The sequence below is a fragment of the Mustelus asterias genome, chromosome 31, assembly GCF_964213995.1.
Source record: "Mustelus asterias chromosome 31, sMusAst1.hap1.1, whole genome shotgun sequence".
NCBI lineage: Eukaryota > Metazoa > Chordata > Chondrichthyes > Carcharhiniformes > Triakidae > Mustelus > Mustelus asterias.
In genome coordinates, this window is record NC_135831.1 from 2,792,903 (window position 1) to 2,815,179 (window position 22,277).

The 22,277-nt window shown below is 51.7% G+C and overlaps 1 protein-coding gene across 1 annotated transcript in view; it reads right to left on the reverse strand.

The window, feature by feature from the left end:
- The window catches only part of LOC144481620 (uncharacterized), a 42,649-nt gene that overhangs the window by 17,081 nt on the left and 3,291 nt on the right, over positions 1-22,277 (reverse strand). Inside the window, exon 2 of the mRNA XM_078200757.1 lies at positions 10,755-12,007. Coding sequence (XP_078056883.1) covers positions 10,755-12,007 — 1,253 coding nt within the window. The remainder of the gene's footprint in view (positions 1-10,754; positions 12,008-22,277) is intronic.

Below are 22,277 nucleotides of genomic sequence, written 5' to 3' on the forward strand. Positions count from 1 at the left end.
TTGTCTGTATAGCACGCAAGAAACAATACTTTTCACTGTACCCCAATGGCGGCACGGTAGCACAGTGGTTAGCACTGCTGCTTCACAGCTCCAGGGTCCCGGGTTCGATTCCCAGCTTGGGTCACTGTCTGTGTGGAGTTTGCACATTCTCCTCGTGTCTGCGTGGGTTTCCTCCGGGTGCTCCGGTTTCCTCCCACAGTCCAAAGATGTGTGGGTTAGGTTAATTGGCCAGGTTAAAAAAAATTGCTCCTTAGAGTCCTGGGATGCGTAGGTTAGAGGGATTAGTGGGTAAAATATGTGGAGATAGGGCCTGGGTGGGATTGTGGTTGGTGCAGACTCGATGGGCCGAATGGCCTCCTTCTGCACTGTAGGGTTTCTATGAATACATGTGGCAATAATTAATCCAATCTCTCGGCCCGCTCCCCAGGCTTGTTGAATTTCAATGGGAGATCAGTGAAGCAAGACTCGGGTGGATTCTATGTCACACACAACTCCAATGGAAATCTACTCCTTAGTGTGTGCATCTCGTTTTACACGGTCTAAATATAGCACTAGGGTAAAGGGTTCGGTCACGACATTACATCATGCACTGATTCTAACCCGGTTTAAACAGGGGACGAGATAGAATTCCTACAGTGCAGGAGGAGGCCATTCAACCCTCTAATCTGTACTAGCTACCCGAATGTGATTCTTATCCAGGTCTACCCTATTCCCAAGTATTACCCTGCTGGTCCCCCGAACCTACATTAAGGGGCAATTTAGCATGGCCAATCCATCTAACCGGCACATCTTTGGACACTGAGGGGCAATTTAGCACGGCCAATCCACCTAACCTGCACATCTTTGGACACTAAGGGGCAATTTAGCACGGCCAATCCACCTAACCTACACATCTTTGGACACTAAGGGGCAATTTAGCATGGCCAATCCACCTAACCTGTACATCTTTGGACACTAAGGGGCAATTTAGCATGGCCAATCCACCTAACCTACACATCTTTGGACACAAAGGGGCAGTTTAGCATGTCCAATCCACCTAACCTGCACATCTTTGGACACTAAGGGGCAATTTAGCATGGCCAATCCCCCTAACCTGCACATCTTCGGACACGAAGGGGCAATTTAGCATGGCTAATCCACCTAACCGACACGTCTTTCAGACTGTGGGAGGAAACCGGAGCACCCGGAGGAAACCCACGCAGACACGGGGAGGATGTGCAGACTCCACACAGACAGTGACCCAAGCCGGGAATCGAACCCGGTTCCCTGGTGCTGTGAGGCAGCAGCGCTAACCACTGTGCTGCCCAAGAGATATCTTGAAAGCTGCATTCTAATTCAAAGCGGAACCAGGTGTAAACTCGAATGGGACAAAAATTACAGGATTTGGGGCAAGAACGGAGGAATGGGAGACTAAATAAATAGGGATAAAGCGGTAATGTTTGATTTGATTTATTATTGTCACGTGTATTGGGATACAGTGAAAAGTATTGTTCCTTGCGCGCTATACAGACAAAGCATACCGTTCATAGAGTACATAGGGGAGAAGGGTTTGATTTATTATTGTCAGATGTATTGGGATACAGTGAAAAGTATTGTTTCTTGCGCGCTATACAGACAAAGCATACTGTTCATAGAGATGGAAAGGAGAGGGTGCAGAATGTAGTGTTACAGTCATAGCTAGGGTGTAGAGAAAGATCAACTTAATGCGAGGTCGGTCCATTCAAAAGTCTGACAGCAGCAGGGAAGAAGCTGTTCTTGAGTCGGTCGGTACGTGACCTCAGACTTTTGTATCTTTTTCCCGAGGGAAGAAGGTGGAAGAGAGAATGTCCGTGGGGGTCCTTAATTATGCTGGCTGCTTTTCCCCGAGGCAGCGGGAAGTGTAGACAGAGTCAATGGATGGGAGGCTGGGTTTGCGTGATGGATTGGGCTACATTCACGACCTTTTGTAGTTCCTTGCGGTCTTGGGCAGAGCAGGAGCCCCAGACCAAGCTGTGATACAACCAGAAAGAATGCTTTCTATGGTGCATCTGTAATAGTAAATGTAACTGGACCCGTGACATTCCAGAGGCCCCCGGGTAATCCTCTGCACAGAAACAGGTTCAAATCCCACCACGGCAGCTGGTGGAATTTAAACTCAATGCGACAAATACAGAACATAAGGTCGGGAGTGGGGATGTTCGCCGATGATTGCTCAATGTACAGCACCATTCGCGGCTTCTCAGATACTGAAGCAGTCCAGGTTCAAATGCAGCGAGACCCAGACAAGATCCAGGCTTGGGCTGACGAGTGGCAAGTAACATTCGTGCCACACAAATGCCAGGCAATGACTATTACCAATAAGAGACACTCTAACCACCGCCCCTTGACATTCAATGGTGTAACCATCACTGAATCCCCCACTGTCAACATCCTTGGGGTTCCCATTGACCAGAAACTCAAGTGGACTCACCACATAAACACGGTGGCTACCAGAGCACATCAGAATTCTGCGGTGAGTAACTCACCTCCTGACTCCCCTCCCCAAAGCCTGTCCACCATCTACAAGGACACAAGTCAGGAGTGGGATGGAATACTCCCCACTTGCCCGATGAGCGCGGCTCCCAACAACAACTCAAGAAGCTCGACACCATCCAGGACAAAGCAGCTTGATTGGCCCCCCATCCACAAACACCCACTCCCTCCACCCCCCACGCAGCCGTGTGTACCGTCTACAAGATGCACCGCAGCGACTCACCAAGGCTCCTTGGACAGCACCTTCCAAACCCACCACCTCTACCATCTAAAAAGGACAAGGGCAGCAGATACATGGGGAACACCCCGACCTGGAGATTCCCCCTCCGAGCCACTCACCATCCCGACTTGGAAATATATCGGCAGTTCCTTCGCTGGGTCAAAATCCTGGAATTCCCTCCCTCACGGCATTGTGGGTCAACCCACAGCACGTGGACTGCAGCGGGTTCAAGATGGCGGCTCCCCCACCACCTTCTCAAGGGGCAACTAGGGATGGGCAATAAATGCAGGCCCCAGCCGGCGACGCCCATGTCCCACGGATGAATTTTTAAAAATAGAAAGCAAAAGAGAAAATGCTGGAAAATCTCGGCAGGTCTGGGCAGCATCTGGAAGGAGAGAAAAGAGCTGACGTTTCGAGTCCAGATGACCCTTTGTCAAAGCTAAAAGGCAGAGAATGTGGGAGATATTTATACTGTGAACTTTTAGCTTTGACAAAGGGGCGCCTGGACTCGAAATGTCAGCTCCTTTCTCTCCTCACGGACGCTGCCAGACCCGCTGAGATTTTCCAGCGTTTTCCCTTTTGGTTTCAGATTCCAGCATCCGCGACGTGCTGGTTAAGGTGGATTGGCCGTGCTAAATTCTCCCTCAGTGTTACCCGAACAGGCGCCGGGAGTGTGGGCGACTAGGGGATTTTCCACAGTAACTCCATTGCAGTGTTAATGTAAGCCTAACCATGACACAGTCCAAAGATGTGGAGATGCCGGCGTTGGACTGGGGATGGGCAGTTAGAAATCTCACAACAGGTGAGGAAGGAGCAGCGCTCCGAAAGCTCGCGATTCCAAATAAGCCTGTTGGACTTTAACCTGTGAGACTTCTTACTGAGTTCAAAGACATGCTGGTTAGGTGCTAAATTCTCCCTCAGTGTTACCCGAACAGGCGCCGCAGTGTGGCGACTAGGGGGATTTTCCACAGTAACTTCATTGCGGTGTTAATGTAAGCCGTCTTGTGACACGAATAAATAAAACGTTAACTTTTATCCAGAGTAGATAGATCGTCTGAGCCTCAGGTCGGAGTTGCAAAGGATCGAGTCTTGGTCAAGGACATTGAAGCAAAAAGGCAGGGCTGCCACTCCAATGCAGTATAGTGTATGTGCCGTACATACATGCATGCAAATTAGGAGGAGTAAGGCCACTCAGCCCCTCGGCCCTGCTCCCCCATTCAATATCATGCCCACTCCGATTGTAACCTCAACCCCACTTTCCTGCCAATCCTCCCGATAACCTTTCACCCCCCCTCGTTAATCCAGAATCTCTCTCGCTCTGCCTCAAGAATATTCCCAGTCTCAACTCCCACCGCCTTTCGAAGAAGAAAGCTCCAGAGACTCGCCACTCTCGGAGAAAAGAATTCCCCCCATCTCCGTCTCAATGAGGGCGGCGCGGTGGGCACAGTGGATTAGCGCTGCTGCCTCACAGCACCAGGGACCCGGGTTCGATCCCCGGCCTCGGATCACTGTCTGTGTGGAGTTTGCACGTTCTCCCCCCGAGTCGACGTGGGTTTCTTCCGGGTGCTCTGGTTTCCTCCCACAGTCTGAAAATGTTCAGGTTAGGAGGATTGGCCGTGCTAAATTGCCCCTTAGTGTCCAAAGGTGTGTAGGTTAGGTGGATTGGCCATGCTAAATTGCGCCTTAGTGTCCAAAGATGTGTAGGTTAGGTGGATTGGCCATGCTAAATTGCCCCTTAGTGTCCAAAGATGTGTAGGTTAGGTGGATTGGCCATGCTAAATTGCCCATTACTGACCAAAGATGTGCAGGTTAGGTGGATTGGCCATGCTAAATTGCCCCTTAGTGTCCAAAGATGTGTAGGTTAGGTGGATTGGCCATGCTAAATTGCCCATTACTAACCAAAGATGTGCAGGTTAGGTGGATTGGCCATGCTAAATTGCGCCTTAGTGTCTCAGGATGTGTAGGTTAGGTGGATTGACCATGCTAAATTGCCCCTTAGTGTCCAAAGATGTGTAGGTTAGGTGGATTGACCATGCTAAATTGCCCCTTAGTGTCCAAAGATGTGTAGGTTAGGTGGATTGACCATGCTAAATTGCCCCTTAGTGTCCAAAGATGTGTAGGTTAGGTGGATTGGCCATGCTAAATTGCCCCTTAGTGTCCAAAGATGTGCAGGTTAGGTGGATTGGCCATGCTAAATTGCGCCTTAGTGTCAGGGGGATGAGCAGGGTAAATATATGTGGTTATGGGGATAGGACCTGGGTGGGATTGTTGTCGGTGCAGGCTCGATGGGCCGAATGGCCTCCTTCTGCACTGTAGGGATTCTATGAAATGGGTCCCTCTTATTTTTAATCAGTGACCCCCCCCGGGTTCTAAATTCTACCACAAGAGGAAACATCTTCTCCACATCAACCCTGTCAACACCCCTCAGCATCTTTAAGGTCACAATCAAGTCACTCTTCTAAACTCCAGTGGATGCAAGCCTAATCTCTCCGCCCTTTCCTCACAAGACATTTCCTGGTATTAGTCTGGTAAACCTTCTCAGAACTGCTTCCGATGCAATGATATCCTTCCTGCAATAAGGAGACTGATATTGTACACAACATTTGATTTATTATTGTCACATGTATTGGGAGACAGTGAAAAGTATTGTTTCTTGCGCACTATACAGACAAAGCATACCGTTCATAGAGTACATAGGGGAGAAGGATTTGATTTGCTTTATTATTGTCACAGGTATTGGGACACAGTGAAAAGTATTGTTTCTTGCGTGTTGTACAGACGGAGCATACCGTTCATAGAGAAGGAAAGGAGAGGGTACAGGATGTAGTGTTACAGTCATAGCTAGGGTGTAGAGAAAGATCAACTTAATGCGAGGTAGGTCCATTCAAAAGTCTGACAGCAGCAGGGAAGAAGCTGTTCTTGAGTCGGTTGGTCCGTGACCTCAGACTTTTGTATCTTTTTCCCGAAGGAAGATGGTGGAAGAGAGAATGTCCGGGGTGCGTGGGGTCCTTGATTATGCTGGCTGCTTTTCCCCGAGGCAGCGGGAAGTGTAGACAGAGTCAATGGATGGGAGGCTGGTTTGAGTGATGGATTGGGCTACATTCAAGACCTTTTGTAGTTCCTTGTGGTCTTGGGCAGAGCAGGAGCCCATACCAAGCTGTGATACAACCAGAAAGAACGCTTTCTATGGTGCATCTGTAATAGTTGGTGGATTGGCCATGCTAAATTGTCCCTTAGTGTCCAAAGATGTGCAGGTTGGGTGGATTGGCCATGCTAAATTGCCCCTTAGTGTCCAAAGATGTGCAGGTTGGGTGGATTGGCCATGCTAAATTGCCCCTTAGTGTCCAAAGATGTGCAGGTTGGGTGGATTGGCTATGCTAAATTGCCCCTTGGTGTTGGGGGGAACTAGCGAGGGTAAGAGCATGGGGTGATGGGGAGTGGGCCTGGGCGGGATCGTGATCGGTGCAGATTCAATGGGCCGAATGGCCTCCTTCTGCTCTGTAGGATTCTATGATTCTATGATCTTTGGACACTAAGGAACAATTTAGCTCGGTCAATGCACCCTAACCTGCACGTCTTTTGGACTGTGGGAGGAAACCGGAGCACCCGGAGGAAACCCACGCAGACACGGGGAGAACGTGCAGACTCTGCACAGACAGTGACCCAAGCCGGGAATCGAATCCGGGTCCCTGGCGCTGTGAGGCAGCAGTGCTAACCCACTGTGTCACCGTGCTGTTGCTTTTCATCTGCCAAAGTGTCATTAGCCCTAAAATAAAGTAACACTTACATTGGGCATATTGGATCTTGCCTTTCACAGCAGGGTCAAGAGTCCTGTTTCCCCAAACATACCTGAAAATGGCTCAGCCCCATTGCAAAGCCGGCAGTTAGCGAGAGTCTGTGTGGAGTCTGTACGTTCTCCCCGTGTCTGCGTGGGTTTCCTCCTGTTTCCTCCCACAGACCGAAAGACCTGCTGGTTAGGGTGCATTGGGCCGTGCTAAATTCTCCCTCAGTGTTACCCGAACAGGCGCCGGAGTGTGGCAACTCGGGGATTTTCACAGTCGGTTGGTACGTGACCTCAGACTTTTGTATCTTTCCCCACAGCCCCCCAAAGGATGAAGGTGGAAGAGAGAATGTCCGGGGTGCATGGGGGGTCCTTGATTATGCCGGCTGCTTTTCCCGAGGCAGCGGGAAGTGTAGACAGAGTCAATGGATGGGAGGCTGGTTTGCGTGATGGATTGGGCTACATTCACGACCCTTTGTAGTTCCTTGCGGTCTTGGGCAGAGCAGGAGCCCAGACCAAGCTGTGATACAACCAGAAAGGATGCTTTCTATGGGGCATCTGTAAAAGTTGGTGAGAGTCGTAGCTGACATGCCAAATTTCCTTAGTCTTCTGAGAAAGTAGAGGTGTTGGTGGGGCTTTCTTAACTATAGCGTCGGCATGGGGGGGACCAGGACAGGTTGTTGGTGATCTGGACACCTAAAAACTTGAAGCTCTCGGCCCTTTCTACTTCGTCCCCGTTGATGTAGACGAGGATGTTCTCCTTTACGCTTCCTGAAGTCGATGACAATCTCCTTCGTTTTGTTGACTTTGAGGGAGAGATTATTGTTGCTGCACCAGTTCACCAGATTCTCTACCTCATTCCTGTTCTCTCTCTCGTCATTGTTTGAGATCCGACCCACTACGGTGGTGTCGTCAGCAAACTTGAACAGTTGGGGGGTCGGAGGGGAGGCTACTGAAACCCCATCCCGTTCCTATTGCTACCTTCTGACCTTCCGGATTGGCAGGGACTTAAGTATCTACAATCTGGACTGGGAATGTATTGCTCTGATTTACCCTGTTGTTCCAGCTCCTGGATCTGGGTCTGGAAATGGGTGGTGATTAACAATTCCACACGGCTGAGTGACGTGGATGTGAGCAGAGTTAAAATATTCCACTCAAAATAGACCCCCGGCCAATGTATCGTCACCCAACAACCTTTGGGAGTCACACAGTGTAGAGGGAGCTTTACTCTGTATCTAACCCCGTGCGTACCTGTCCTGGGAGTGTTTGATGGGGGGACAGTGTAGAGGGAGCTTTACTCTGTATCTAACCCCGTGCTGTCCCTGTCCTGGGAGTGTTTGATGGGGGGACAGTGTAGAGGGACCTTTACTCTGTATCTAACCCTGTGCGTACCTGTCCTGGGAGTGTTTGATGGGGGGACAGTGTAGAGGGAGCTTTACCCTGTATCTAACCCCATGCTGTACCTGTCCCGGGAGTGTTTGATGGGGGGACAGTGTAGAGGGAGCTTTACTCTGTATCTAACCCCGTGCGTACCTGTCCTGGGAGTGTTTGATGGGGGGACAGTGTAGAGGGACCTTTACTCTGTATCTAACCCCGTGCGTACCTGTCCTGGGAGTGTTTGATGGGGGACAGTGTAGAGGGAGCTTTACCCTGTATCTAACCCCATGCTGTACCTGTCCCGGGAGTGTTTGATGGGGGGACAGTGTAGAGGGAGCTTTACTCTGTATCTAACCCCGTGCTGTCCCTGTCCTGGGAGTGTTTGATGGGGGACGGTGTAGAGGGAGCTTTACTCTGTATCTAACCCCATGCTGTACCTGTCCTGGGAGTGTTTGATGGGGGACAGTGTAGAGGGAGCTTTACTCTGTATCTAACCCCGTGCTGTCCCTGTCCTGGGAGTGTTTGATGGGGGACAGTGTAGAGGGAGCTTTACTCTGTATCTAACCCCGTGCTGTACCTGTCCTGGGAGTGTTTGATGGGGACAGTGTAGAGGGAGCTTTACTCTGTATCTCACCCCGTGCTGTACCTCTCCTGGGAGTGTTTGATGGGGGACGGTGTAGAGGGAGCTTTACTCTGTATCTAACCCTGTGCTGTACCTGTCCTGGGAGTGTTGGATGGGGGACAGTGTAGAGGGAGCTTTACTCTGTATCTAACCCCGTGCTGTACCTGTCCTGGGAGTGTTTGATGGGGACAGTGTAGGGGGAGCTTTACTCTGTATCTAACCCCGTGCTGTACCTGTCCAGGGAGTGTTTGATGGGGACAGTGTAGAGGGAGCTTTACTCTGTATCTAACCCCGTGCTGTACCTGTCCTGGGAGTGTTTGATGGGGACAGTGTAGAGGGAGCTTTACTCTGTATCTAACCCCGTGCTGTACCTGTCCTGGGAGTGTTTGATGGGGACAGTGTAGGGGGAGCTTTACTCTGTATCGAACCCCATGCTTTAGCTGTCCTGGGAGTATTTTATGGGGATGGTGTAGAGGGACAAAGCATACCATTCATAGAGTACATAGCGGAGAAGGATTTGATTTATTGTTGTCACATGTATTGGGACACAGTGAAAAGTATTGTTTCTTGCGCGCTATACAGACAAAGCATACCGTTCACAAGAACAAAGAAAATTACAGCACAGGAACCGGCCCTTCGGCCCTCCAAGCCTGCACCGACCATGCTGCCCCGACTGAACTAAAACCCCCTACCCTTCCGGGGACCGTATCCCTCTATTCCCATCCTGTTCATGTATTTGTCAAGACGCCCCTTAAAAGTCACTATCGTATCCGCTTCCACTCCCTCCCCCGGCAGCGAGTTCCAGGCACCCACCACCCTCTGTGTAAAAAAACTTGCCTCGTACATCTCCTTTAAACCTTGCCCCTCGCACCTTAAACCTGTGCCCCCGAGTAATTGACTCTTCCACCCTGGGGAAAAAGCTTCTGACTCTCCACTCTGTCCATGCCCCTCATAATCTTGTAGACTTCTATCAGGTCGCCCCCTCAACCTCCGTCTCTCCAGTGAGAACAAACCAAGTTTCTCCAACCTCTCCTCGTAGCTAATGCCCTCCATACCAGGCAACATCCTGGTAAATCTGTTCTGTCCCCTCTCCAAAGCACCACATCTGTAAATAGAGTACATCGGGGAGAAGGATTTGATTTATTATTGTCACATGTATTGGGACGCAGTGAAAAGTATTGTTTCTTGCGCGCTATACAAAGCATACCGTTCATAGAGTACATAGGGGAGAAGGATTTGATTCATTATTGACACATGTATTGGGACGCAGTGAAAAGTATTGTTTCTTGCGCGCTATACAAAGCATACCGTTCATAGAGTACATAGGGGAGAAGGATTTGATTCATTATTGACACATGTATTGGGATGCAGTGAAAAGTATTGTTTCTTGCGCGCTATACAAAGCATACCGTTCATAGAGTACATAGGGGAGAAGGATTTGATTCATTATTGACACATGTATTGGGACGCAGTGAAAAGTATTGTTTCTTGCGCGCTATACAGGCAAAGCATACCGTTCATAGAGTACATAGAGGAGAAGGATTTGATTTATTATTGTCACATGTATCGGGATGCAGTGAAAAGTATCATTTCTTGCGAGCTATACAGACAAAGCATACCGTTCATAGAGTACATAGGCCCGCTATACAGACAAAGCATACCGTTCATAGAGTACATAGGGGACAAGGATTTGAGTTATTATTGTCACATGTATCGGGATGCAGTGAAAAGTATCATTTCTTGCGAGCTATACAGACAAAGCATACCGTTCATAGAGTACATAGGCCCGCTATACAGGCAAAGCATACCGTTCATAGAGTACATAGAGGAGAAGGATTTGATTTATTATTGTCACATGTCCTGGGATACAGTGAAAAGTATTGTTTCTTGCGCACTATACAGACAAAGCATACCATTCATAGAGAAGGAAAGGAGAGAGTGCAGAATGTGGTGTTACAGTCATAGCTAGGCTTTAGACAAGGTAGGCATTTTTTGGGGATTATTCCTGCGATCTTGGAGGAGGCCCTTCGGCCCATCGTCTCCGGTACTTGGCTCTCCAGTGTGATTTTGTCACAGTGCCGTTCCCCTGCCTTTTCCCCCTCCACCCTCCGCATGCCTACCGTTCCAATAACCGATCCAATGCCCTCTTGAACGCTCTGTTGAATAGTTACGGTTTTGCCCCCAGCAAACAGGGGTATAACGGGTAGAGGGGTGGAAAGGCAGAAGGTGTTTCGTTTACTCACTTGACCTGCAGCCTCGAGTTGTCACCGCACCTTCCTTCTGTTCCCCCGTTATATAGTCCACAAAACCGCCGGGATCTTTCTCTGTACAATCCAGGGGCGTTTTCTTTTTTTTTAAAAATTCCCCCCCCCCCCCCACCTCCTCCGCCCCCCCCCTCTCCGCCTCACCGAGCCCCCTCTTCCTCCTCCTCCTCCCCCCCTTACCTACCCCTTCAAAGGGGAGGAGGGAGGGAGGAGAAGCAAGTACAGATTCAACTGTGGGAGGGAATAGAGGAGAAACGGAGAGGGGGAGGGGGAAAGGGGGGGAAGGGATGGGGAGAGGGAGTGGGAGGGGGAGAAATGGAGGGGAGGGAGAGAGGGGGAGGGAGAGAGGGGGAGGGAGGGAGCGGGAGAGGGAGGGGGAGGGAGGGAGGGATGGGTGGGGGGAGGAGAGAGAGGGGGAGAGGGAGAGGGCGAGGGAGCGAGGGAGGGAGGGAGGGAGGGAGGGAGGGGGGATGGGTGGGGGGAGGGAGGGGGAGAGGGAGAGGGGGAGGGGTGGAGGGAGAGATGGGATGGGGAGGGGGGATGGAGGGAGGGAGGGAGAGATGGGGAGAGAGGGGGGAGGGGGAGAGATGGGGAAGGGGGGAGGAGGAAGGGTCAGGAATTGCCTGGCATTGACACTCAGTGAGAGTTTGCTGTGTCGGAGTCTCGGGGTCGGAGCCTCTGCCTGGCTGCCAGGCTCTCCCAGTCTCTCTGTGTCTGTGTCTCTGCCCCTGTCTCTCAGTCTCAGTCTCTGTCTCAGCCTCTCTGTGTCTGTCTCTCTCTGTGGCTCTGTCTCTCGGTCCCTGTGTCTCTGTCTGTGTCTCAGCCCCTGTCTCTGTCTCTCTGCGCTGCTCTTCGTTGAGGGCTCCCCGCCCTCCCTCTCTCTCTGTCTCTCTCTCTGCCCCCTCTCTCTCTCTCTCTGCCCCCTCTCTCTCTTTGTCTCTCTCTGTCCCCTCTCTCTCTCTCTGTCTCTCTCTGTCCCCTCTCTCTCTCTGTCTCTCTCTCTCTGTCCCCCCCTCTCTCTTTGTCTCTCTCTGTCCCCTCTCTCTCTCTGTCCCCCCTCTCTCTCTCTGTCCCCTCTCTCTCTTTCTCTGTCCCCTCTCCCTCTGTCTCTCTCTCTGTCCCCTCTCTCTCTCTCTGTCCCCTCCCTCACTCTGATCCCGGTGCCGGGCCCTCTGTATCCGGAGCTCCGGGGCGCGGATATCCGCTCACTCCAGCCCGGGAAGCCGGGAGTGCTTAAAGGGACAGGCAGCCGGTTCCAGCACTGACTCCTTAAAGGGATCGGCACCCAGCTCCGGCACTGCCTCCTTAAAGGGACAGGCACCCCACAACAGCACTGACTCCTTAAAGGGGCAGGCACCCCTCTCAGGCACCATCTCCTTAAAGAGGCAGGCACCTGACCCTGACTCCTTAAAGGGATAGGCACCCCGCCCCAGTATGTTCACCTTAAAGGGACAGGCACTCAACCCCAGCACATTCTCCTTCAGGGGGAAGGAACCCCATCCCAGCACGAACTCCTTAAAGGGACATGCACACCTGCCCCCCCCCCCCACCCCGGGCACTGTCTCCTTAAAGGGACAGGCTCCTGGCCCCGGCACTGACTCCTTAAAGGGACAGGTACTCTCCACTGAACTGTCTCCTTAAAAGGACAGGCACCCCGCTCAGGCACCATCTCCTTAAAGGGGCAGGCACCTGACCCTGGCACATTCTCCTTAAAGGGACAGGCAATCATCCCGGCACGTTCTCCTTAAAGGGATAGGCAACCGACCCCGGCACTGACTCCTTAAAGGAATCGGCACCCCACAACAGCACCATCTCCTTAAAGGGGCAGGCGCCTGACCCTGGCATTGACTCCTTAAAGGGGCAGGCATTCAACCCCAGCATGTTCTCCTTAAAGGGGCAGGCACCCCATCCCAGCACTAACTCCTTAAAGGGACATGCACACCACCCCCCTTCGGCACTGTCTCCTTAAAGGGGCAGGCATCCTGCCCCGGCACATGTCTTAAAGGGACAGGCACCCCACCCTGGCACGGTCTCCTAAAAGGGACAGGCACCCTGTCCTGGCACCCTGACTCCTTAAAGGGACAGTCACTCTCCACTGAAATGTCTCCTTAAAGGGTCAGGCACCCTGCCCCAGCACTGACTCCGAAAAGGGATAGGCACTCCACCCCAGTACGTTCGCCTTAAAGGGACACTCAACCCCAGTACATTCTCCTTAAAGGGACAGGCAATCATCCCGGCACTGACTCCTTAAAGGAATCGGCACCCCGCAACAGCACTGACTCCTTAAAGGGACAGGCACTCCGCTCAGGCACCATCTCCTTAAAGGGGCAGGCACCTGACCCTGGCATTGACTCCTTAAAGGGACAGGCATTCAACCCCAGCATGTTCTCCTTAAAGGGGCAGGCACCCTATCCCAGCACGAACTCCTTAAAGAGATATGCACACAGCCTCCGGCACTTTCTCCTTAAGGGGCAGACATCCTGCCCCGGCACCGTGCCTTAAAGGGACAGGCACCCCACCCTGGCACTGACTCCTTAAAGGGACAGGTACTCGCCACTGAACTGTCTCCTTAAAGGGACAGGCACCTTCAGTACCCTGGCACTGACTCCTTAAAGGGGCAGGCACCCCGATCAGGCACCATCTCCTTAAAGGGGCAGGCACCTGACCCTGGCACTGATTCCTTAAAAGGACAGGCAAGCCACCCTGGCATGGTCTCCTTAAAGGGGCAGGCACCCTGCCCCGGCACTGACTTCTTAATGGGATAGGCACCCTCCACCGAACTGTTCTCCTTAAAGGGACAGGCACCTGCCCCTACACAGGCTCCTTAAAAGGGCAGGCACCCCACCCTGGCACTATCTCCTTAAAGCTGCAGGCAACCTGCCCTGGTATGGTCTCCTTAAAGGGACAGGCACGTGCCCCGGCACTGTCCCCTTAAAGGCACAGGCACCCCGCTCTGGCACTATCTTCTTAAAGGGGCAGGCACCCTGCCCCAACACTGTCTCCTTGAAGGGGCAGGCATCCCATTGTGGCACTGACTCTTTAAAGGCGCAGGCACCCTGCCCTGGCACTGACATCTTAAAGGGGCAGTCACCCAGCACTAACTCCTTAAAGGGGCAGGCGCTCTCCACTGAACTGTCTCCTTAAATAGACAGGCACCCCGCTCCGGCAGTACATCCTTAAAGGTTCAGGCACGTCGCCTCAGTCTTCTAAAAGGGACAAGCGACCGATCATGGCACGTTCTTCTTAAACGGACAGGCACCCCACCCTGGCACAGTCTCCTTAAAGGGGCACGTACCGCGCCCCGGCATTATCTCCTTAAAGGGAGACATCCCGCCCATTGCCCTGTCTCCTTAAAGGGGCAGGCACCCTGCCCCGGCACTGTGTCTTTAAAGGGACAGGCACACACCCAGTGCTGATTCCTTAAAGGCACAGGCACCACACCCCGGCACTGATTCTTTAAAGGGACATGCACCCCGCCCCGGAAATGTCTCCTTAAAGGGAGAGGCACCCTGCTCCAGCACTGTCTCCTGAAGGGGACAGACACACCACCCTGGCACTGTCTCCCTAAAGGGGCACTCTCCACTGAACTGTCTCCTTAAAGGGACAGGCACCCCGCTCTGGCACTATAACATCGAAGGCGCAGGCATGTCGCCCCGGTCTTCTTAAAGGGACAGGCAACCGTTTCCAGAACGTTCTCCCGAAAGGGATAGGCACCCCAACCAAGGCATTATCCCCTTAAAGGGACAGGCACCCGCCCCACACTGACTCCTTAAAGGGGCAGGCACCTTGCCTTGGCACTCCCTCCTTAAAGGGAATTAGGGGTTTTAGGGATCAGGCGGGTAAGTGGAACTGATCCACTTCAGATCAGCCATGATCTTATTGAATGGCGGGGCAGGCTCGAGGGGCTAGATGGCCTACTCCTGCTCCTATTTCTTATGTTCTTAAAGGGACAGGCACCCCGCCCTGGATATGTCTCCTTAAAGGGACAAGCACCCTGCTCCAGCCCTGTCTCCTTAAAGGGGCAGACACACCACCCCGGCACTGCCTCCTTAAAGGGGCAGGCACCCCACTCTGACACTATCTCCTTAAAGGGGCAAGCACCCCACCTCTGTCTCCTTAAAGGGGCAGTCCCCCCACCCCTCTCTCCTTACAGGGGTAGCACCCCGGCCCAGCACAGTGCCTTTAAAGGGACTAGCAGCCGACCCGGCACTGACTGCTTAGAGGGGCAGGTACCCTGCCCTCATCTCCTTAAAGGGACAGGCACCCACACCAGCAGTGTCTCTTTAAATGGACAAGCACCGTCTCCTGCACTGTCCCAATTTTAGCAACAGGTGACAGGAAGTGATCAATGTAAGTTGTGATCCAGTACTGGTGGGGACTGGTCTGTCGTTGTATAACACTGGGATACAGTACTGGTGGGGATGGGTCTGTTGCTGTATAACACTGGGGTACAGTACTGGTGGGGATGGGTCTGTCACTGTATAACACTGAGGTACGGTACTGGTGGGGATGGGTCTGTCACTGTATAACACTGAGGTACGGTACTGGTGGGGATCGGTCTGTTGCTGTATAACACTGGGGTACAGTACTGGTGGGGACGGGTCTGTCGCTGTATAACACTGGGGTACAGTACTGGTGGGGACGGCTCTGTCGCTGTATAACATTGGGGTACAGTACTGGTGGGGATGGGTCTGTCACTGTATAACACTGGGGTACAGTACTGGTGGGGACGGGTCTGTCACTGTATGACACTGGGGTACAGTAGTGGTGGGGACGGGTCTGTCACTGTATAACACTGGGGTACAGTACTGGTGGGGACGGGTCTGTCACTGTATAACACTGGGGTACAGTACTGGTGGGGACGGGTCTGCCACTGTATAACACTGGGGTACAGTAGTGGTGGGGACAGGTCTGTCACTGTATAACACTGGGGTACAGTACTGGTGGGGACGGGTCTGTCGCTGTGTAACACTGGGGTACAGTAGTGGTGGGGATGGGTCTGTCGCTGTGTAACACTGGGGTACAGTACTGGTGGGGATGGGTCTGTCGCTGTATAACACTGGGGTACAGTACTGGTGGGGATGGGTCTGTCGCTGTATAACACTGGGGTACAGTACTGGTGGGGATGGGTCTGTCGCTGTATAACACTGGGGTACAGTACTGGTGGGGACGGGTCTGTCACTGTATAACACTGGGGTACAGTACTGGTGGGGACGGGTCTGTCGCTGTATAACACTGGGGTACAATACTGGTGGGGATGGGTCTGTCACTGTATAACACTGGGGTACAGTACTGGTGGGGACGGGTCTGTCACTGTATGACACTGGGGTACAGTACTGGTGGGGATGGGTCTGTCGCTGTATAACACTGAGGTACGGTACTGGTGGGGATCGGTCTGTTGCTGTATAACACTGGGGTACAGTACTGGTGGGGACGGGTCTGTCGCTGTATAACACTGGGGTACAGTACTGGTGGGGACGGCTCTGTCGCTGTATAACATTGGGGTACAGTACTGGTGGGGATGGGCCTGTCACTGTATAACACTGGGGTACAGTACTGGTGGGGATGGGTCTGTCACTGTATAACACTGGGGTACAGTACTGGTGGGGACGGGTCTGTCACTGTATAACACTGGGGTACAGTACTGGTGGGGACGGGTCTGCCACTGTATAACACTGGGGTACAGTAGTGGTGGGGACAGGTCTGTCACTGTATAACACTGGGGTACAGTACTGGTGGGGACGGGTCTGTCGCTGTATAACACTGGGGTACAGTAGTGGTGGGGATGGGTCTGTTGCTGTGTAACACTGGGGTACAGTACTGGTGGGGACGGGTCTGTCACTGTATAACACTGGGGTACAGTACTGGTGGGGACGGGTCTGTCGCTGTATAACACTGGGGTACAATACTGGTGGGGATGGGTCTGTCGCTGTATAACACTGGGGTACAGTACTGGTGGGGATGGGTCTGTTGCTGTGTAACACTGGGGTACAGTACTGGTGGGGATGGGTCTGTCGCTGTGTAACACTGGGGTACAGTACTGGTGGGGATGGGTCTGTCGCTGTGTAACACTGGGGTACAGTACTGGTGGGGATGGGTCTGTCGCTGTGTAACACTGGGGTACAGTACTGGTGGGGATGGGTCTGTCAATATATAACAGTGGGGTACAGCACTTGTTGGGGCAGTTCTGTCACGCTACAACACCTGTGTAATTTAAACTTAATTTTTCCAATAAGTGAGATTTGAGTGCTGGAGCAACATCTCAAGGGCAATTCAAGGTGGGCCAGGACCCCACCCTATGAACTCATGTCAAAGCAAAGCCTGTCAGTCTCAAACAGCTAGCGTGTAAAGCCCTGAGAAGCACCAAGGGTTGGCTGCAAAAACCGTGAGACCCCCCTCCCGTTCTGCCTAAACGTCGATACTTGGGTCGAGAGCTTCAGGTTTTTAGGCGGTCCAGATCACCAACAACCTGTCCTGGTCCCCCCCACGCCGACACTATAGTTAAGAAAGCCCCACCAACGCCTCTACTTTCTCTGAAGACTAAGGAAATTTGGCATGTCAGCTACGACTCTCACCAACTTTTACAGATGCCCCATAGAAAGCATTCTTTCTGGTTGTATCACAGCTTGGTCTGGGCTCCTGCTCTGCCCAAGACCGCAATAAACTACAAAAGGTCATGAACGTAGCCCAATCCATCACGCAAACCAGCCTCCCATCCATTGACTCTGTCTACACTTCCCGCTGCCTCGGGAAAAGCAGCCAGCATAGTTAAGGACCCCACGCACCCCGGACATTCTCTCTTCCACCTTCTTCCGTCGGGAAAATGATACAAAGGTCTGAGGTCACGTACCGACCGACTCAAGAACAGCTTCTTCCCTGCTGCTGTCAGACTTTTGAATGGACCTACCTCGCATTAAGTTGATCTTTCGCTGCACCCTAGCTATGACTGTAACACTACATTCTGCACTCTCTCGTTTCCTTCTCTATGAACGGTATGCTTTGTCTGTATAGCGTGCAAGAAACAATACTTTTCACTGTATCCCAATACGTGTGACAATAATAAATCAAATCAAATCCTTCTCCCCTGTGTACTCTATGAACGGTATGCTTTGTCTGTGTAGCGTGCAAGAAACAATACTTTTCACTGTATCCCAATACGTGTGACAATAATAAATCAAATCCTTCTCCCCTGTGTACTCTATGAACGGTATGCTTTGTCTGTGTAGCGTGCAAGAAACAATACTTTTCACTGTATCCCAATACATGTGACAATAATAAATCAAATCAAATCCTTCTTCCCCATGTACTCTATGAACGGTATGCTTTGTCTGTATAGCGCGCAAGAAACAATACTTTTCACTGTATCCCAATACGTGACAACAATAAATCAAATGAAAACCCAACTCAGAAGAGCGAGCTTCGCTTCAACCCACGTGAGATTGTCCATCTAGCTCCCCAGCCATCTCGTTAACTCTCTGAAGGATGATGTGGAGATGCCGGCGTTGGACTGGGGTAAACACAGTAAGAAACTTAACAACCACCAGGTTAAAGTCCAACAGGTTTATTTGGTAGCACGAGCTTGCGGAGCGCTGCTCCTTCACTCACCTGACGAAGGGGCGGCGCTCCGAAAGCTCGTGCTACCAAGTAAACCTGTTGGACTCAAACCCGGTGTTGTGAGACTTCTTACCGTCTCTGAAGCATGATTGCCAATACGGAGCAGTGGATGCAGGGGGAAAAGAATCGCAAGACAACTTCCAGAGTTCTATCCACAAAGATCAATGGTCTTTTAATGTGAATCAACATTTGAAATAAGGGTAGTTGAAGTACATTCCAATTTTTCTCCCTGGCTGATATGTCCGTCGGAGCTTACTCTTCGAGTTAAGGAGTTAAGGAGTTGCGGCCCCGATTCACAGGGAGTGTAACAAACGTGAGTCCGGTCCTCTGTGTCATCGCGAAGGAGGAAAATATCAACGAGTTACGACTGGAAGGTTTTTTATTTCCTTTCTATTTTAAAAACCAAACGTGCGTTTGAACAGTAAGGGGTGAAAATTGCCAATACTCAAAAGGCTCACGCAATCGTGAGAAAAGAGAAGTGGTCAACATTAAATAGAAACCAGCGCACTGAGAGAGCGATAACCCATCGTTAGAAACCACGAGCTTCGGAAGGACTTCAAGAAACGATTGTAACTACCGTCGTGTCTGTGGGCGATGCCAGGTTTGAGCTGGAAAGATAAATGCTCGCTTCAATTTGACCTATTCCTCGAGGGGCGGCACGGCGCCGGGGTTCGATTCCCGGCTTGGGGTCACTGTCCGTGTGGAGTTTGCACTTTCTCCCCGTGTCTGCGTGGGTTTCCTCCGGGTGCTCCGGTTTCCTCCCACAGTCCGAAAGAGGTGCGGGTTAGGTGGATTGGCCATGCTAAATTGACCCCAGTGTCAGGGGGATTAGCTGGGGGTAAATGTGAACGGTTACGAGGTTGGAGCCTGGGTGGGATTGTGGTCGGGGCAGACTCAGATGGGCCGAATGGCCTCCTTCCGCACTGTCGGGATTCTATGTTCCGTTCTATACACCTTCCAATCGCTCTCACACAGGCGAGACTCAACTTGTCCTGCTATGGGCCACAATTACGTTAAAAAAGGGGGCACGGGTTCACGGGAGAAAATTAGTGGCTTGACACTGGGACCGAGAAGGTATAACTATCGGAAAAACCGGACGGGCTGGGGATATTTTCCCTATAAAAGGTAAGGCTGGGGGATGAGCTGATGGAATTAAGAAGGGGTTCGACCAGAGAAGATGGGCGCAATTTTCCTGTCACGGGATTTGCAGCGGACGGGACAGGGACCACGGAAAGGTCCATTGACCTCAAGCGGGATTTTCCCGGTCTTGGGGTGAACGCGGCTGGAAAATCCCCCCCCCCCCCCCCGCCCCCGATGTCTCCGCCAGCACGACCTGTCCCAAACTGAAGGTCACAAACTTAAGCTGGACACTCGTAAGTCCGATCGGGAATTCAGGAGAAACCTTTCCACTCGGAGAGCGGGGGGAATGTGGAGCTCGCTCCCACGGGGAGTGGTTGAGGTGGGATTGCGTCGAGACACTTGAGGACGGAGCTGGATTAAACACACGAGGGGGGCAGGATTCGAAGGATCATAGAATCCCGACAGTGCAGAAGGAGGCCATTCGGCCCATTGAGTCCGCACCGACCACAATCCCACTCAGGCCCTACCCCCATAATCCCCATAATTACCCGAGGTAGTCCCCCTGACACTAAAGGGCAATTTAGCATGGCCAATCCATCTAACCCGCACATTTTTGGACACTAAGGGACAATTTAGCATGGCCAATCCACCTAACCCACTTTGGGGTGTGGAATGGACTGCCTGCAGTGATAGTGGAGTCAGACACTTTAGGAACATTTAAGCGGTTATTGGATAGGCACATGGAGCACACCAGGATGATAGGGAGTGGGATAGCTTGATCTTGGTTTCAGATAAAGCTCGGCACAACATCGTGGACCGAAGGGCCTGTTCTGTGCTGTACTGTTCTATGTTCTACTAAGGGGCAATTTAGCATGGCCAATCCACCTAACCTGCACATCTTTGGACACTAAGGGACAATTTAGCATGGCCAATCCACCCAACCCGCACATCTTTGGACACTAAGGGACAATTTAGCACGGCCAATCCACCTAACCTACACATCTTTGGACACTAAGGGACAATTTAGCATGGCTAATCCACCTAACCTGCACATCTTTGGACACTAAGGGACAATTTAGCACGGCCAATCCACCTAACCTACACATCTTTGGACACTAAGGGACAATTTAGCATGGCCAATCCACCTAACCTGCACATCTTTGGACACTAAGGGACAATTTAGCACGGCCAATCCACCTAACCTACACATCTTTGGACACTAAGGGACAATTTAGCATGGCCAATCCACCTAACCCACACATCTTTGGACACTAAGGGACAATTTAGCATGGCCAATCCACCTAACCTGCACATCTTTGGACTGTGGGAGGAAACTGGAGCACCCGGAGGAAACCCACGCAGACACGGGGAGAACGTGCAGACTCCACACAGACAGTGACCTGAGCCGAGAACCAAACCCGGGTCCCTGGCGCCGTGAGGCATCAGTGCTAACCCCACTGTGCCGCCCGAATAGGTGCCGGAGTGTGGCGACCGGGGGGGGGGGATTTTCACAGTGACTTCATTGCGGTGTTAATATAAGCCGACTTGTGACAATAACAAATAAACAATAAACTTAAACACTGTCTCGGATTCTGATCGTGTCCTCTGACCACGGAAATCAGGATGAAATACCGGGACAGTGAGATATGGGGAAATGGGCTGATACAGGTGGAATTTCGTTAACTGTTTTTTATCGATGTGGAGATGCCGGCTTTGGACTGGGGAGGGCACAGTAAGGAGTCTCACAACCACCAGGTTAAAGTCCAACCGGTTTATTTGGTAGCACGAGCTTTCGGAGCACTGCTCCTTCACTCACCTGATGAAGGGGCAGCGTTCTGAAAGCTCGTGCTACCAAATAAACCTGTTGGACTTTAACCTGGTGTTGTGAGACTTCAGACTGTTTTGCTTCCGGGTGAGGTAGCACCGTACAATAACAATTTCTAAAATGAATGTTTGCTGGAACTCTCAACCAACGTCCTCATTAGCAACTCCGGACTTATCCAAGACCATAATGAATGCTGGACTGTCTTGCAAAGAGAAACAGTCTTTACAATCTCGATCACCGAATGTTGCTGTGAAGGAAGGGTCAGGCGTGGGAGCCCCCCTGGCTGGTCAGAGACAGCTTCTGGCTGCAGGTGGAGCTGTGAGTGATTACTGGGAGGGGGTAAATTGTTTGACGTTAGTTGTGTGTGTGGCAGACTGTGTGCAGCTTGCTGTATGGAAAAGGATGAGGGTCACAGTGCAAAACACTTACGCCAGTTGCCTGCTTTTATATCCAGTCTGCCTGGTTACACACACTAACACACACTCTCTCACACACACACACACTCACACACACACACTCACCCTCCCTCTCTCACCCACCCTCTCAGACACACACACGCTCATACACGCACACACACTCAGGCTAATACTCACACACTCTCCCTCCCTCTCTCACACAAACTCTCTCACCCACTCTCTGACACACACACACTCAGACTAATACTCTCACACACACACACTAACACTCTCCCTCTCTCTCACACTCTCTCCCACTCTCTCAGACACACACTAACACACACACACTCAGACTAATACTCTCACACACACACACTAACACTCTCCCTCTCTCTCACACTCTCTCCCACTCTCTCAGACAGACACTAACACACACACACTCAGACTAATACTCTCACACACACACACTAACACACTCTCCCTCTCTCTCTCTCTCAGACACACTAACACACACACTCATACACACACACACTCAGCAACACACACTCTCTCACTCTCCCTCTCTCACCCACTCTCAGACACACACTC